The sequence below is a fragment of the Salvia hispanica genome, chromosome 3 (assembly GCF_023119035.1).
Source record: "Salvia hispanica cultivar TCC Black 2014 chromosome 3, UniMelb_Shisp_WGS_1.0, whole genome shotgun sequence".
Lineage (NCBI taxonomy): Eukaryota > Viridiplantae > Streptophyta > Magnoliopsida > Lamiales > Lamiaceae > Salvia > Salvia hispanica.
Genome location: NC_062967.1, coordinates 4,881,671 through 4,896,826, shown reverse-complemented (window position 1 = coordinate 4,896,826; position 15,156 = coordinate 4,881,671). Strand labels below are relative to the sequence as shown.

Here is a 15,156-nt window from a genome sequence, read left to right as displayed (position 1 = left end):
CTTAATTATATAAACTTTTTTTCTAAGTGTTATAATAAATTAAGATCCATAACAACTATTTTCAGTGTCTACAATCATAAATAAATTTTTACAACATACAAGACATAGATAAGTTCATCTAATGGGACTTCGATTTATGGCTGTTAAGGAGCCGAGCCAAATACTAGCAAGCTCGAGCTCTGCTCATTTGATATTCGTATAAATAGTGCTCGTGCTTGAGCTTTTGAAAGGCTAAAAAAAGACTCGAAAAGTACTCAAAACGTGATCTTAATCAACAAGTTATCCGAACTTAATTAATTGAAAGTTCACGCAAGTATTGGCTAAATTGAAGACTTGCGAATGTGTTTGCAATTGCGACCAAACAAATTTGAATATGTTCGCGAGTCTAACTAATCGTGTACCATCCATTTTTAGCCCAGTTCAATAAAATCATCGAGCTCGAGCCCATGAGCTCGTTAATACCGAATTTCCAAGCAACCATTTTCCAAGACGAGCCTCGAATATCTGATGAGTAGCTCTATAATTATTTAAATCTTCTTAATTCTTTTAAATTAAATGTTGGTAGATAAAAATAATCAAATGAGGCCTGCATGGTTTAATATTCTGAGATCTAGACGGTGGGTTTTATTTATTCAATTCGTTATCAGTCTTCTTTCTTATTTTATTTTCTTGCTATCACTCTAATGATTTGATTATTTGATCGTGTAAAGGATTTCTGTTTTTTATTCATACCGCTATAATCTCTAATGATTTGATTCTGGTGTAAATAGTTTATACCCTCTTTTAATATTGACTTCCAACTTTTGATCAAAAGAAAAGGCACTCGATCTTTCATATGAATGAATGAATGGCCGCAATAATGGAAGTAAATGCGTTTAGTATGAAGTCGTTGATGTCACACTTTTATTTTATTTACTTCTGAAAGCGAAAAATGATATAATAAATAAAATAATAAATTTGAGTTAGTGTATTAATTCACGGAGAGGTACTGCTTTACACAACAAAGAATAACTTCCAATATTTAATTTGTCACGCTTAAAATGGAGTACAAGAATATGTATTTCACTTTATATAGGTGATAGTACAAGTTTGTGAGTAAAAGTAATTGTTTTTCTTTGACTAATGTTTTTTGCCGTGTACGCATCTTAAACTATTGGAATTATTTTGCAAACCATTCTCCATAAATAGCCATCTCAAACTATTGGGATTATTTTACAACCTACTCTCCATAAAAGGCCAATTTATTTCAGTTCTTTATCTCCCAAATTGGATGGTGACAGTCAGCACACTAGTTAGTGTTTATAAGTTCTTATTGATTACTATTAGTGATTACTTTATTTATCTCCATTCCTATTTTACTATTGTGTTCATCCTTGGTCGTGACGTGTCGTATCGTATCTGTTTCTGTCTATATAACTCATTCGAGCTGATCAAATTCTATTCGGGTAACATTCATATTTGGCTCTACCGTCATGGGTTGTTATCATTTCAATCTGATAATGACCTAATACGCACAAATTCTTCAGCCTAGTTAACATTGAACTTGGTCAAATTCAATTCTAAAAATTGATAACGAGGTGACAGCCAAGCCAAGTCTTGGTGCAAAAACTAAGACAGTGATAATATATGTTGTAAGATAGCATCACAACATATGGTTGAGAATGGCAAAATGTGTAGGGATAGTTTCGCCAATGGAATTCATCATACAAGAGAGTTATTGTGATAATCGTCTTGGTTCATGCAAATCGCAAAAAACAATGTTATAAATTGAGTTTTAGTGGTTCATGGAATGTCGGAGATTTGGCAGACCGGTGGCAAGTTATTCCACGAGCACGAAGTAAAGCCCCGAGTTGAAGCAGAAGCAGAAGTGTCCCCCAGAAGAGCTGCGATAGAATCAGTTGTCGAGCCCCTCTGCTTCAAAGCCGGTCCACTCTGCTCGACCCAGCATGATCCAAGCATAGCATCCGGTCTCGAATAGTCCACTTTGCTTTCACCATCCAGGATCCAACTTGGATCGAACACTTCTGACTTCACATGGTGCACTACACAAAAAGAGATTAAACAATTTATGATGCATTTATAGTTGACAACAATAGCGTCCATGACTGAATATGATACCAGGACGAGTCTAGAAGGGCAGGACACAAAATAATCATAGTCGAAAAACTTTAAGAGTCGACTTAAGAAACTTTAAGCGTCGGAGCTAGCAATTTGATGAAGTGCAAGTTAATCCGAATTGGTCACATATAGATGTCATGTTAAGGCTAATTTCTACTACTTTTGACTGCAACAAATTGAAACAAACGCATCAAGCAATAGCATCCAGGACTGAATCATGATACTGAGACGCGTCTAAAAGGGCAGAACCTAAGAGAATCTATTTATGACAAACTTAAAAGAGTTGATTTAAGAAATCAAACTGGTCACAAGTTGGATATGTATCAAGTTTCTACAGCTAATATCATACAAGTTTGACTGAAATTAATTTACTTGAATGCATCCGAGTTTTCCATAAATAATCAATATAGAGTTACTTCAATAGAGAAACAGCAGCTACTTACTAGTCACATCGTCTTCCAATGATCTTTCAGTGGTAGGAGTGTACCTGTTTAAAAGGGGAGTAAGTGACATCTGACATAAAAGGAGTGTCTGGATTGACATCAGACGAAAACAGTTTCTTGGTGTGGTCAGTGTCATAAGGGTAGCATAGACCAAAGGACTGAAATGATTTGTTGACACAACTATCAGTTTGAGTCCTGCTAAACATAGGTGCCTCATTAACACCACCACTTCCATAGTCTGACATAGGCTCATCTGGTTCTCGAGCCTGTCCAGAGACTCCTATTGTTTGAGGGATAAAACCATAAGAGTGAGGAGAAGCAAAACCGTTACCCATTGATACGCTGCCAGGAATACCTGGAATTGCTGGTGCATATCTTAAATTGTTTAAACTATCAAACATGATATTAGGTGCCCAGTAACCATTACTTTGCAAAATATCACATGCTTTATCTCCATCATATATCCTGGGCGAACTATGTTGTTGCTGATTCTCTGGTAGCGATTGTAGGCATAAATCAGGAGGATAAAGGGATAAACCGGCCCGTTGACGCCTTTTTATTCGAGTATTCCAATAGTTCTTTATCTCATTGTCTGTCCTCCCTGGCAACTGAAATTAGAGGAGAAAAAGTAAAGATCCCAGGAAAGAATTAAAAAATTATTGGAACCTCAAAGCACATTACATCTGAACGTGCAAAGGCCCATTATATAAAAAAAACAGAGGATGATATGCAATTCCTTAAGTTATCTTAACCTACCAAGTACGAAATACATTCTTCTCTTTTCGTTTTTCCTTCTTTAACCCATAAAAACTATCTGCATACAGCAGTTCTATGGCAGCCATGCATCGCTATGTTAATTACTTAATTCTATAATCAGAATGCCATAGAGTTACCATCTTCATATCTACTACCATCGAGGGCAATTATTCATTTCATGATACTTGGAAAAATTCATCAAAAAATAATTACAGTGTTTTAGCTTTATCTGTCTTTTCACCAGAGAGATGTCAAGTGGAAAAGTGTGTATTAGATGGTGACCTGTCTTTTAAATGAAGGGCAATATAAACACCAACTACAAGCCCAAAAATACATGCTAATGGGAACTAACCCACCATTTTTCACATAGACTAGCTCCCGATGCTTAAGTTATAACTCTTTAAAAGGCCAGCAGAAATTTTGATCTCACACTATATGTATGCGTTTACATGCTAGGAGTCTCAAAACAGAGCACATATCAGCTATTTGATGCAACCATCATATAAGAACAACAAACTACAACAGTTCATATAAGAACAACAAACTACAACAGTTCAATCTTCAAAAAAACACCATGGGAGTCTTTCCAATATGTTTTACTATCCAATCAAATATATTAAGGTTCTAGATAACGGCAGAAATATCCACAAAGTAGTTAAAGTGAAGCTTGAAGCTTACGTGTGCTGCCATTCGCGCCCATTTGTTCCCCATTTTGGCATGAAGCTCGATTATAATCCGCTCTTCTTCTGATGTAAATGCTCCTTTTTTCAGGTTAGGTCTCAAGTGATTAGCCCACCTCAACCGGCAGCTTTTACCACAACGTGCAAGCCCAGTATGCTTCTGAACTGCATTCCAATTTCCTTCTCCATGCTTCTTCACGTACTCGACTAAAATCGCATCCTCAGCCGCTGTCCACGGCCCTTTCTTCAGAACAATGCCCCCACTAGAGCTTCCACCAAAATTATCGCCATCGTTACTCAGAGGTGAATCAGCAGAGAGCACGCCATCTTCACTCTCAGCAGTACTGCTGTGGCCCATTTGCTCAAGCACATCTAACAGACCTTATAATCCACAAAGCAGCTATAAAATCGAAGAAATCAACAAATCAAACTATTGATACAATATGCAGAAAAATGTTGAGTTATTAAATACATCCATGGCTACTAATACTATATAGCATGTGTAATTCACATTTATACCATGGAAATGAAAAGTAATAACACAACATAAATAGATGTTGACAGATTCATATCGCCGCCCAGAAACTCAAAACACCCAACATCAAAACTAAATGAATCAACTACTCTAAATTAATGCGAGATCAACATTCAATTAATGAACACACGACACAGCTAATCGGAAATAATCACTTTTTTAAAATAAATAAACATATAGCTGTAGTATATTTAATCTAACCATTACTACCAACGCAACAGTATTAACCAAATAAGGAAACAACAACGATGATCCGTAGTTCATTTATTGAAGCTAATAAATGCATGCAAAATTCACATGTTGACCTAATAATTCCAAACATTTAGAATTCCAATTCCAGATTTGTTACTAATTCTCAGCTTCTTCAAATTCGTAATTGTGGTGGATGATAAAATCGAATAGCGCGGATCAAGGTAGGGAATTGAGCAGAGGAATTACTTGATTGCGGGAGGATTGAGGCGAGAAAGGAAAGAGAGGGGGGAATTAGGGAATGGTAGAAGTAGAAATGGAGGAAAAAGTGGAATAGTAAGAGGAAGCAGGAGCTATATATAGAAGTGTATGTATTCACATAGTATGTGTGTGAAAAAAATAGTTGGCGAATTATCTGAAAATGGAAGCAGAGTACAGCTCGCAATCTTCGTTTAAGGGAGTCGTACTCTCCCTCTACTATTGCCTAATTTAGGAATGCACTATTTCACTTTACATTATTACTTTTCATTATACTCCCTCGCGTTTCTCGTGTAAAATTAAATTTTAGTAATTCAACAAAATTAATTAAATATAAAGTAGGTTTAGTTGATGTAGAAAGAGAGTAAATGAATTGTTTTTTATCATAAAAAACATCAGACAAAAAATAAAATGATAGTAGTACTAATGAAATGAGAGTAGAAATTGTCAGATTCAGATAAGGTCTACAAGTAATGTTACATTACATGTCTACAACATGGTTTTGGGAATCATCTAAAAATTTCATTTTATAAAAATAAAATAATTAACAAAAATTATAACTTTGCGTTTAATATTCTGTCATTGTTTTTCAGAAAGAAAATTAGAATTTTGCGATTCAATATATTTAAGAAAATTTATAAATACCAAAATGTCAATACTTTTCAAAACAGCACACATGAGTAAATTAATAGAATAAATATCTTTTTCATAATTCGCTCAAAAATTAATTGAATGTTATGTTTAATGAAATTCAAATAAGATTCGTTTTGCACGATATATGGCATAAGGATTAAGCAATAAATTGGAATATAAAAAAAACATGGCATATAGACTTTCCTATAACTATAAAATAAAATAGAATTTAAATAGTTTTATAGTATTCGATCCCTGTAACTACGGAATCATAATAATCCGAAATATGGGGCTTACCAGATATTTATATGAAGAAAGGAACAAGTGCGATCAATAATATGTCTGTCACTGTGATGTTATTTAATCTAATTATATTTTAGTACATTATTGTAAGCGTTGGACGTATTGAATATGATTGCAATGGATTATGTGATCCTATAACCATGGTAGCATAAAAACACTTTTGATAATAGTAATTAAATATAAAAAAAGTTCTTGGTTTTTTCGTTTGCAATTAAATACGATGCAACTAGAAAAACAATTTTAGTATTGATGTAAAACTAATTTTCTAATTCAACCACCAATATTATTTTAATTTGTACGATACTAAACCGAGTGCAATATTTTAAAATAAGAAAAACTAAACCAATTACGCATATCCATTAAATCGACCACTTGAACCAGGAAAATAAGATACGACCAATTTCCAATTTTCCTTTTACAATACATAAATTGGTTAATGTACAGCCCGTATAATATTCTAAATTTCTAATAATGTACTTATCAAAATAAAATCGCAAAAGGTACGAAAGTAATTAAAATTGTAATATTAATTTCAACTAATAAAATTAATTTAGTTAAGAAAATTTGTATAAATGTAATGACCATAAAAACTTTGTTAAAGGATATAAATCACGATTAAATTTCATTATCATAAAATCACAAGTACAGTGTTTACAAACAAATAAAGAATGAAAATCGATAATTTCCAACTCCATGGAATTAGTGTCGAGCAATTGAAGAAATCTTCTCCCAGATAACAGACACTAGCCCATTCCCAGAGTGGGCTCGCGCTACACAGAGAGGGCAAATTTTCACGGTGTTGAATTATCGAGGCGTTGCAATTCTCAGAGTGGAATAAATCCAGGTGACAAATTTTAAATTAACATTTTTGCATTTCACTACGTGTTGATTGAATGCTCAAGGGAAATGCTTTAACCTATCCTGCACAAATTTGCGTTTCCAATTTCATAGAAAGATAAATTATAGCACATTTTGGGCGTTTGAGGGTTTCTGATCCGTCAATGATACGATAATTCATCTTGTACCAACAGAAATTAATGCCTCTTAGTTACTGTGCAATAGTCTGTAATGAGCTCTGGCGATTAATCGAAGGGGCGATTTGAATTTAGTCAATTTTATATGTGGAAACTTTGTTGAGCATGGATATTTGAAATTGATGGGCGAATTTATCTCTCATTGCGGCATGTTCAGATTCATATGACTGAAAGAGTGAATTGAAGTTTATTATATGTCAAGTGGTTAAACCAGTCATAATATTTAGTCTTCACTTTGCTTGCAGTTCGACAGTATTTTCTTCTGTGTCTCTTAACATGGAGCCTGGAGGTAGTGCTTTTTTGTTGAGCACATACAGAGGAAGGAACTAACAATTGTTATGGTTGAAATTAGTTGCGTTACCTTGGGCCTTTGATCACCCCCTTCCGCTCCCACCACGGGTCAGCGTACAGATAAACTAACAAGCGTTTGAAATTTCTGCTGGTATAATTTGTTTGATGAGATGGGTAATGAAGTTGTGTAGGTAGATATGGAGAAAAAGAAAAAAAGTAGGGGAGCTCCAACCCAACATGGAGATGATGAGGCTGAAAGTTTAAATGGAATTTCTACCAGTGAAGCTGATGCTGGCAATAAGAAACCGTATGTTAATATGGAGTTTGAATCTCAAGAAGCTGCAAGGGAGTTTTATGATTCGTATGCCAGGCGAGTGGGCTTTAGCACTCATGTTGGTCAATATACCCGTAATAAGCCTGACGGTCCGATTGTTTCTTGGGAATTTTTCTGCTCCAGCGAGATTTTCAAGAGAAAGAATGTTGAAAGCTGCAATGCCATGCTTCAAATAGAGAGTAAAGATCCTGACACTTGGGTTGTGACAAAGTTTGTTGAGGATCATAATCATTCTATTTTGAGCCCCGGCAAGGTGCATTCCCATAGACCGCACAGGCATTTTGCTGGAACAACAAAGAATGGCGTACCTGAGACATCTGATAACCAAAACGATGTTATGGTGTCTGTGGATGGAAACCATGTATTTTATGATTCCAATCTTGTCATGAGGAACACATCACCTTTAGGGGCTAATCCTGTTGCAAAGAATATGTCTCCTGCAGAAACAATCTCGGCTGGTCGTACTGCACCCTGTGTAGAAACACACCGGACCACTATGAGCTCTGTTCCAGTGATGCCACTGCAGTATGTTCAACCTTCTAGTCGAAGAAGATCTCTAGGAAGAGATGCTCACGACCTTCTCACTTATTTCAGGAAAATGCAGGCTGAAAATCCTGGATTTTTTTATGCTATACAGCTTGATGACGACAATCGCTTGAGCAATGTTTTCTGGGCTGATGCTAGATCAAGGTCAGCTTATAGTCACTTTGGTGATGCAGTTACTTTTGACACAATGTATAGACCTAACCAGTTTCAGGTCCCGTTTGCTCCTTTCACTGGAGTAAATAATCATGGACAAATGGTTTTATTCGGCTGTGCTCTTCTATTCGATGAATCAGAAGCTTCGTTTGCTTGGGTGTTCAAAACTTGGCTGTCAGCTATGAACAACCGGCCTCCTGTTTCCATAAAAACTGACCAAGATAGGGCCATCAAGGTAGCGGTGAATCAGGTATTCCCAGAAGCTCGTCATTGCATTTGCAAGTGGCATATCTTAAGAGAAGGCCAAGAAAGATTGGCTCACATATACCTTGCTCGTCCTTCTTTTTATGGAGAGCTTTATAGCTGCATCAACTTTTCTGAGACGGTTGAGGATTTTGAATCTTCGTGGAGTTCTATACTTGAAAAGTATGATATCCAGAAAAATGAGTGGCTTCAAGCCGTATATAAAGCTAGGAAACAGTGGGCTCCTGTTTATTTTCGTGACACCTTTTTCGCTGCACTTTCATCAAACCATGGTGTAAGCTCCTTCTTTGATGGTTATGTGAACCAGCAGACGACAATACCCATGTTCTTCAAGCAGTACGAACGTGCTTTGGAGAATCTTTTAGAAAGGGAAATAGAAGCAGATTACTACACAATTAGTACAACTCCTGTACTGAAGACACCATCTCCAATGGAACAGCAGGCAGCTAATTTATATACAAAAAAGGTTTTTGAAAAGTTTCAAGAAGAACTAGTAGAAACTTTTGTACACACTGCCAATAAGATTGATGGTGATGGTGCAATAAGTAAATTTAGGGTGGCTAAGTATGAGCATGATTACAAGGCTTACAGCGTCATATTAGATGTTGCAGAAATGAATGCAAGTTGCAGTTGCCAGATGTTTGAGTATTCGGGGGTTCTATGTAGACACATATTAACTGTCTTTACTGTCACAAATGTTCTCACGGTTCCGTCTCAGTACATATTAAAGAGGTGGACTCAGGATGCAAGAGCTGGTTTGTTGGACGAGCAAGATACGGGTGTCTGTGTGGAATCACTCACAGTTCGTTTGAATAATCTTTGTCGACAAGCACTAAAGTTTGCTGAGGAAGGAGCCATTGCTGCAGAGACCTACAGTGCAGCTGTTGAGGCATTACAAGAAGGCGTCAGGAAGATTGCCCTGGTGAAAAAAATTGTAGCAAAAAACAAGCCTGCTACATATCAGAGCAGTGGAAATTCCCAGGATACTGGTAACAAGAAAGCTTCCGTAACGACTCCTGATATGATCCCATCATTATGGCCCTGGCAGGATGCTTTGCCTACTCGCTTTAATCTTAATGATGCTGGAGTCCAAGCTGCTGATTTGGGCCAGCCAACTTTGGCCCCTTTGGCTATAAATCGTGATGGTGTGCTTGCTGATAACACAGTATGGAATATTATTTGTTTTTAGATTTATCAGTTTTATCTGGGGGTATCTTATGTGTTTTTTCTTATTATTTCTGCATTGTAGGTGGTGCTCACTTGTTTTAAGTCCATGACGTGGGTTATTGAGAACAAGACCACAACAAATAAAGTGGCTCTTATCAATTTGAAGGTGTGCATTGCTTTGTTAAATATATTCATTTTCCACTTTTTCATCATTTCTGGTCATGAGCTTTCAGGTAGCTCCGTTTCTTTGTTTTCATCTCATAATACTACCTTATAATAACTTTGCCAAGTGCATTTCTCTTATATCTACATATTTTTTGCCCAAGGCAGCTCCAGGATTATGGCAAGGCTCCCTCAGGAGAAACTGAGGTGCAGTTTAGACTTACAAGAACCACGCTGGAGCCAATGTTGAAATCCATGGCTTACATAAGTCAGCAGCTCTCAGCACCAGCTAACAAGGTTGCTGTCATCAATCTAAAGGTGTTTTCTTCTGTCTGGGATCCACTTCTATCAGTCAAAAGTATTATGTGAAGCAATGGTTTCATTTTTCTGATCTTGTGCGGCTCTACTTTACCACTACTCTCCACTTTTCGTACTCTCTTTGATACCACAAACAGGAGAATTATATTTTTTCCACTTCCACAGTGGGATTTATCTCTTCATCCTCCCCATATGCATGAACAGTATCCCACTTATCCTCCCCCTATCCCCCTAACACCCCCTAGCACATAAAACCAATAAAAAGGAATCTGTTATGGTTGCAAGTGTTACTTCAGCTGTGTTAATCAGACGGTCCTAGTTAAATCCTATTTTTGCCTTCCAGCTCCAGGATGCCTCCACAACTGGAGAAGCAGAGGTCAAATTTCAAGTTTCAAAAGATACTCTTGGTTCAATGTTAAGATCAATGGCTTATATCAGACAGCAACTATGACAAGTAAGCCTCTCACTCTCTCATGCATATATGGGCACGCGACAGTACATCTAAATGCACATCCACACCCCTTTCTCTCATTCAATATCCACACCTTACTTTGAAGCATGTTGAAATAAAGTTGAACTGTCTAATATAATGATAAATAAAATGATAGGAGTAAAGGCCGTCTCATTCTCTATCATAAAACTATTGCAGTTCTGGTCCCCGTCAAGCATCCTCAACCCATTGGTTGTTTCCAAACTTCATTTTATTGCATTTTTGTTAGATTAACCAAATTCTTGGGGTCTGTTTGGTTCGACCATTAATGAGATCATGCACACTCCTATGGCATTCCAAATTTAATCATTTCTTGAACATTAGGTGAAAAGTGGCATTTTATATATTTAGAGGGTATTGTTTAAACATCATAAACTTACCGAAATTTGCAATTACAGCACAACTTTTTTAAACACTGCATGTGCAGCCCCCCCTTTTTTTTGCAGTTAACACATCTCTCCAGTTTTTTTCAGCATAACAATATTCTTTTTAGCATGTGTACTTAATCTTATTTGATGTTGAACCTTCAATTTACTTTAGACACATTTTGTGAGGAACTACTCTCTGTCATAATTTGATCGATGAATTCTGTACCATACAGCATGCAGTGTGATCATAAAGGCCATTTGAACTTGTCCGAGTTAGAATGCATAAATGTACATGTAGCAGCCAACAAAAGGTTTGTTCACTAATCTTGATGACCTTTTCCAGATATCGTTGTTGGATGACCACTATTTACTCTAGTTACCACTACTACTTATTTTCCGTTTCTTCTCTAAACACAATCTGTAGATCACTTTTTCATCTTCCTCATAAGCAGTATCATAGGTTTAGGTTTACTATATTATGTGACTCATTCTTGTATAAGCTACACAGCTTCTGGTAGCCTCATTTTGTTTGTAGATATGAGCGAGATCACACAATCACTATTCTTAAGCTTGATACTCCAATGCCAATTGTAGAACGAATGTAGTGGACACAGTAGGAAATAATTTCATAATTATATTCTATATTCATTTGTTGCAACTGATTTTACGTAGTAGTGGTTGCTCTAAGCTTTTGACAACCAATAAGTATTCTCCTCGTCTATTATTACGTTCTGTCCTTTCGGGTTTAGTAGATTTGTACCGAAGAGATATGTGATTTAACTGTGACAAATATTGCCTTATGCTACTACTAGTGCTAGCACCTTGAGCATTTGTTTGATGTGGCATGAGTTATCATTCAATGTTAGTTTTGACCATAAATCTTCAATCAAGCATGCATTTGAGTATGTGATATATAGTAATTTCTCGAATCTAGGCTCCTCGATTGTGAAAATATGACATTTGAAATTACTCGAAGCGTTGATTAGGACAAAAAAAACAATATAAGGAGAGGAGATTTTTGCTGACAAATGTGTTAATGCGGAATACCAACCCTAAGACGGTCGTAGAGATGAGAGAAGTACATCTTGAAGCGCACTGTCTCTCTGCATCGCAGCTTTGAACTCTTCGAATGTAACCTTTCCATCGCTGTTGGCATCCATCAGGTCGAATATCTCGTCTAGCTTCCCAGGCTCTGTGATATCAACGGGAAGGTACTCGTCGGGCAAAGCCTGGAGAGACAGAAGAGATGAGAGTAGCAAGATAAGAGAAGAGAATGGATAGTTAAGCTTACCTTAAGCAGAGACGCTAGCTCTTCCTTGCTAATGCAACCCGAACGGTCTGTATCATACATCTGAAAGCATAGTCGGAGTGCGTCGTCACCTTGTGAGTATTTGAGAGTAGAGAAGCCGGCAATGATTTCTCTCATGTCGACACTTCCATCTCTGTTGTCATCAAACAAATCAAAGATACGCGGAGCTAAAGGGACCAACGACAACATCTCCATCGCTTTCAACACCTCCTCGAACTCACCCAACGTTGCGTTATCACTCGTGCATCTGCATTTAGCCCGAGGAGATGGTCAGTTTTGGATATTTTAGTCACTCGTTATCGAAAGATGGTGAGAAGATTAAAGGAACAATTTGGTCTGTGGCATTACACTTTCTTGAAATTTTCTCTGAGATTTTCTAGCTCCTCTGGCTTAAGATCATAAGATCCCACCAAACTCTTGAGCTTCTTCGTTCTCAAGGAGAAGCTGCTGCTCAGCATGCTGGCCATCGCGGCCGCGCGAAACTTGCGCCTCGCGTTGAAACTCTGCAGCCGCGAGACGATCTCAGCATCCATCTGATCTTGCTTAGCCAGATCACCAGTCACCCAAGGGTGCTCAAGAATCTATATTATTTCGAATAATATAGATAAGTACAAGTTTATCTGTAATATTTTTTAGTTATGACTAAAAAGTCACCATAGATTCGAATTTCAGGTTATAACATAAGAAATTAAGAATAATCAATTTGTATAGTTTTCTTGCTATTTAACCTGATAATACAATAATTCACACAAATACCCGATAATGTGTCGATTTACGATACCTCTTGAGCAGTCGGCCTCCGGTTGGGGTCGACGTTGAGAAGACTGGTGATTAGGTGTTTAACCGATGATGAAATGTTCTTCCATGTCTTCTCGTAGAAGTTCAACTGCCCCTGAATATTGATTTCACACAACATTTAAACTAATTAGACCTAATTCGGAGAAAGTATATTAGAATTGATTAAAAAACAAGTGTTGGTTACACTTAGAATCATTTGCTGTTTCTGTCGGTGGGTCTGCGCGATGAAAGGAGGATACCTAATAACAATAAACTCATTAAATCCATGAACAAACTACTGCAATAGCCATATAAACGAAGAACAAATTAATCAAACGAAATCGTTAAGTTTGAGTGAGGTGACTTTCTACTTTGGGTGGAATACGCCATTTTCACATGAGATCACCTATGTCATTTCCTACTCCATCTCCTACTATATACACACAAACGTGATAAATGATGCAATAATAGGAGATGGGGTAGAAATGACATAAGGTGATTCTCATTGGGAATATACTGCCATTGAGATTTCCAATATGAGAAGTTCTTTTTTTTTTTTTAAATCAGACAAATGAATCACATGAAATTATTCAGTTTGAGTGAGTCGAATTCTACTCTGGGTGGAATATACCATTGAGCTTCCCAATGGGGAGCTCTTTTTCTAAAAGCCGGATCTGTGAGATGTGTCTCATTAATGAGAGACGCATAAACTAAAGGTATCCTTTAATGAGACATATAAGCTTTATGCGTCTCTTACAAAATCCGGCTTTAAAAAAAATCTTCCTAGATCCGAAAACTCAATGTGTATTCCACTAAAAGTAGAAATTTGCCATTTGAGTGATTGCACGTTGATTTTTCCTTGGTTCACACTCACACAAAATAACAAAGTTTGTCTTTCTTAAGATTGTACTACTACATTCTAATTCATATGTTTACTCTCAATTAGGGGTTATATTTATCCCCGTCTCTTGTTTAATCGTCAATTTTCATTTAAAAACTCGTCTATGATAATGTATCTTGGCCCGACTCTACAGTGCCAAAATCACACCGAATCTCGCGTTTATCCATCACACTAACTCATGTAACCGAGACAAAGCTTATTATCTCGCTAACCGAATCAAAATTTCAAAAAAAAACTCACCCGGAGAGTAGAATGTAGAGGATGACACCAAGCGACCAAACATCGCTCTTCGCCGTGACACCGCCGCCCGCCAGCGCCTCCGGCGACACATAATCAATGGAGCCAAACAACCCGACGACCGGGTCGGTAAAATCCTCGACGGAGCTGAGGCCGAAGTCCATGATCTTCAAGGGCGAGTCGTCCGCCTTGCTCAAGAAGAGGCAGTTCTCGGGCTTCAAGTCCCGGTGCACGATCCCGGCGCGGTGCAGGGCGGCGAGGCCGGCGGCGATCTGGGCGACGACGGCGGCAGCCTCAGCCTCGTTGTAGCGGGGGTGGGAGACGATGCGGTCGAAGAGCTCGCCGCCGGAGCAGAGCTCGAGGATGAGGTGGATGCCGGCGGAGTCCTCGCAGACGTCGTAGAGGTGGATGACGTTGGGGTGCGGGGAGACGGCCTCCACGACGCGCCGCATGACCAGGAGCTCGTTGGTGAGGAGCGCGTCGGAGATGAGGGACTGCTTGGTCGACTTCGGAGAGGTGAAGCGGCGGAGGGTTTTCACGGCCACGCTTTTTTTTATCTTGGATTTCTCGGTGCCTCTTCGGACGACGGAGAAGCCGCCTCGCCCCAGGATTTCGCTGATCTCGTATTCGTCGGAGAGGGATTTTCTGGTTTCTTCTCCCATTTCTCTGTTTGCAAGCTGTTGAGAAGTCAACAGTGGGGTGATGTGATGATGCAACTGAGGTTGAAGGAGGAGTAGTTATTCATGTACAACAAGGGATTTTAAACTTCAAACATTTAGAATAAAAGAAGAAATTTTTAATCCGTAAATATCAAATTAATCTCGATTTTTTTATGGCAAATTTTTAATCCGTAAAATTAAAATTAATCTCGATTTTAAACTCATCAATCA

At 37.8% G+C, this 15,156-nt stretch overlaps 2 protein-coding genes and 1 pseudogene across 5 annotated transcripts; 1 reads left to right on the top strand and 2 right to left on the bottom strand.

Moving 5' to 3' along the window:
• Window positions 1–1,652: 1,652 nt before the first annotated feature.
• On the bottom strand, window positions 1,653–4,821 carry LOC125211922 (annotated as a pseudogene).
• Window positions 4,822–6,556: 1,735 nt separating this feature from the next.
• On the top strand, window positions 6,557–11,700 carry LOC125213553 (protein FAR1-RELATED SEQUENCE 3-like). Of its 4 annotated transcripts, XM_048114165.1 has the most exons (6): window positions 6,557–6,759; window positions 7,195–9,702; window positions 9,787–9,870; window positions 10,035–10,184; window positions 10,528–10,638; window positions 11,276–11,700. In XM_048114165.1, the coding sequence occupies exons 2-5, from the start codon at window positions 7,438–7,440 to the stop codon at window positions 10,633–10,635; spliced, it is 2,607 nt and encodes an 868-aa protein (XP_047970122.1). In that variant the 5' UTR covers window positions 6,557–6,759; window positions 7,195–7,437; the 3' UTR covers window positions 10,636–10,638; window positions 11,276–11,700. The 4 variants fall into 4 exon arrangements, 1 of the variants encoding a protein (XP_047970122.1); XR_007174963.1 differs by lacking the exon at window positions 11,276–11,700 and having other exon boundaries at window positions 10,031–10,184; XR_007174964.1 differs by lacking the exons at window positions 10,528–10,638; window positions 11,276–11,700 and having other exon boundaries at window positions 7,195–9,682; window positions 10,035–10,176.
• Window positions 11,701–11,985: 285 nt separating this feature from the next.
• LOC125213554 (calcium and calcium/calmodulin-dependent serine/threonine-protein kinase-like) lies at window positions 11,986–14,982 on the bottom strand. The gene is made up of 6 exons (XM_048114167.1): window positions 14,270–14,982; window positions 13,334–13,388; window positions 13,133–13,243; window positions 12,700–12,932; window positions 12,334–12,598; window positions 11,986–12,271 (listed from the first exon to the last, which is right to left on the bottom strand). The coding sequence occupies exons 1-6, from the start codon at window positions 14,926–14,928 to the stop codon at window positions 12,095–12,097; spliced, it is 1,500 nt and encodes a 499-aa protein (XP_047970124.1). The 5' UTR covers window positions 14,929–14,982; the 3' UTR covers window positions 11,986–12,094.
• Window positions 14,983–15,156: the final 174 nt, after the last annotated feature.

Bases quoted from the DNA above. Each gene is read 5' to 3' on its own strand.
- LOC125213553 (XM_048114165.1), top strand. From the start codon at position 7,438: ATGGAGAAAAAGAAAAAAAGTAGGGGAGCTCCAACCCAACATGGAGAT. The intron at 9,871-10,034 runs GTGTGCATTGCT...TGCCCAAGGCAG, and splicing joins TGGCTCTTATCAATTTGAAG to CTCCAGGATTATGGCAAGGC. The intron at 10,185-10,527 runs GTGTTTTCTTCT...TTTGCCTTCCAG, and splicing joins TTGCTGTCATCAATCTAAAG to CTCCAGGATGCCTCCACAAC.
- LOC125213554 (XM_048114167.1), bottom strand. From the start codon at position 14,928: ATGGGAGAAGAAACCAGAAAATCCCTCTCCGACGAATACGAGATCAGC. The intron at 13,389-14,269 runs GTGAGTTTTTTT...TATTGTTATTAG, and splicing joins CTCTACATTCTACTCTCCGG to GTATCCTCCTTTCATCGCGC. The intron at 13,244-13,333 runs GTAACCAACACT...ATCAATATTCAG, and splicing joins AACAGCAAATGATTCTAAGT to GGGCAGTTGAACTTCTACGA.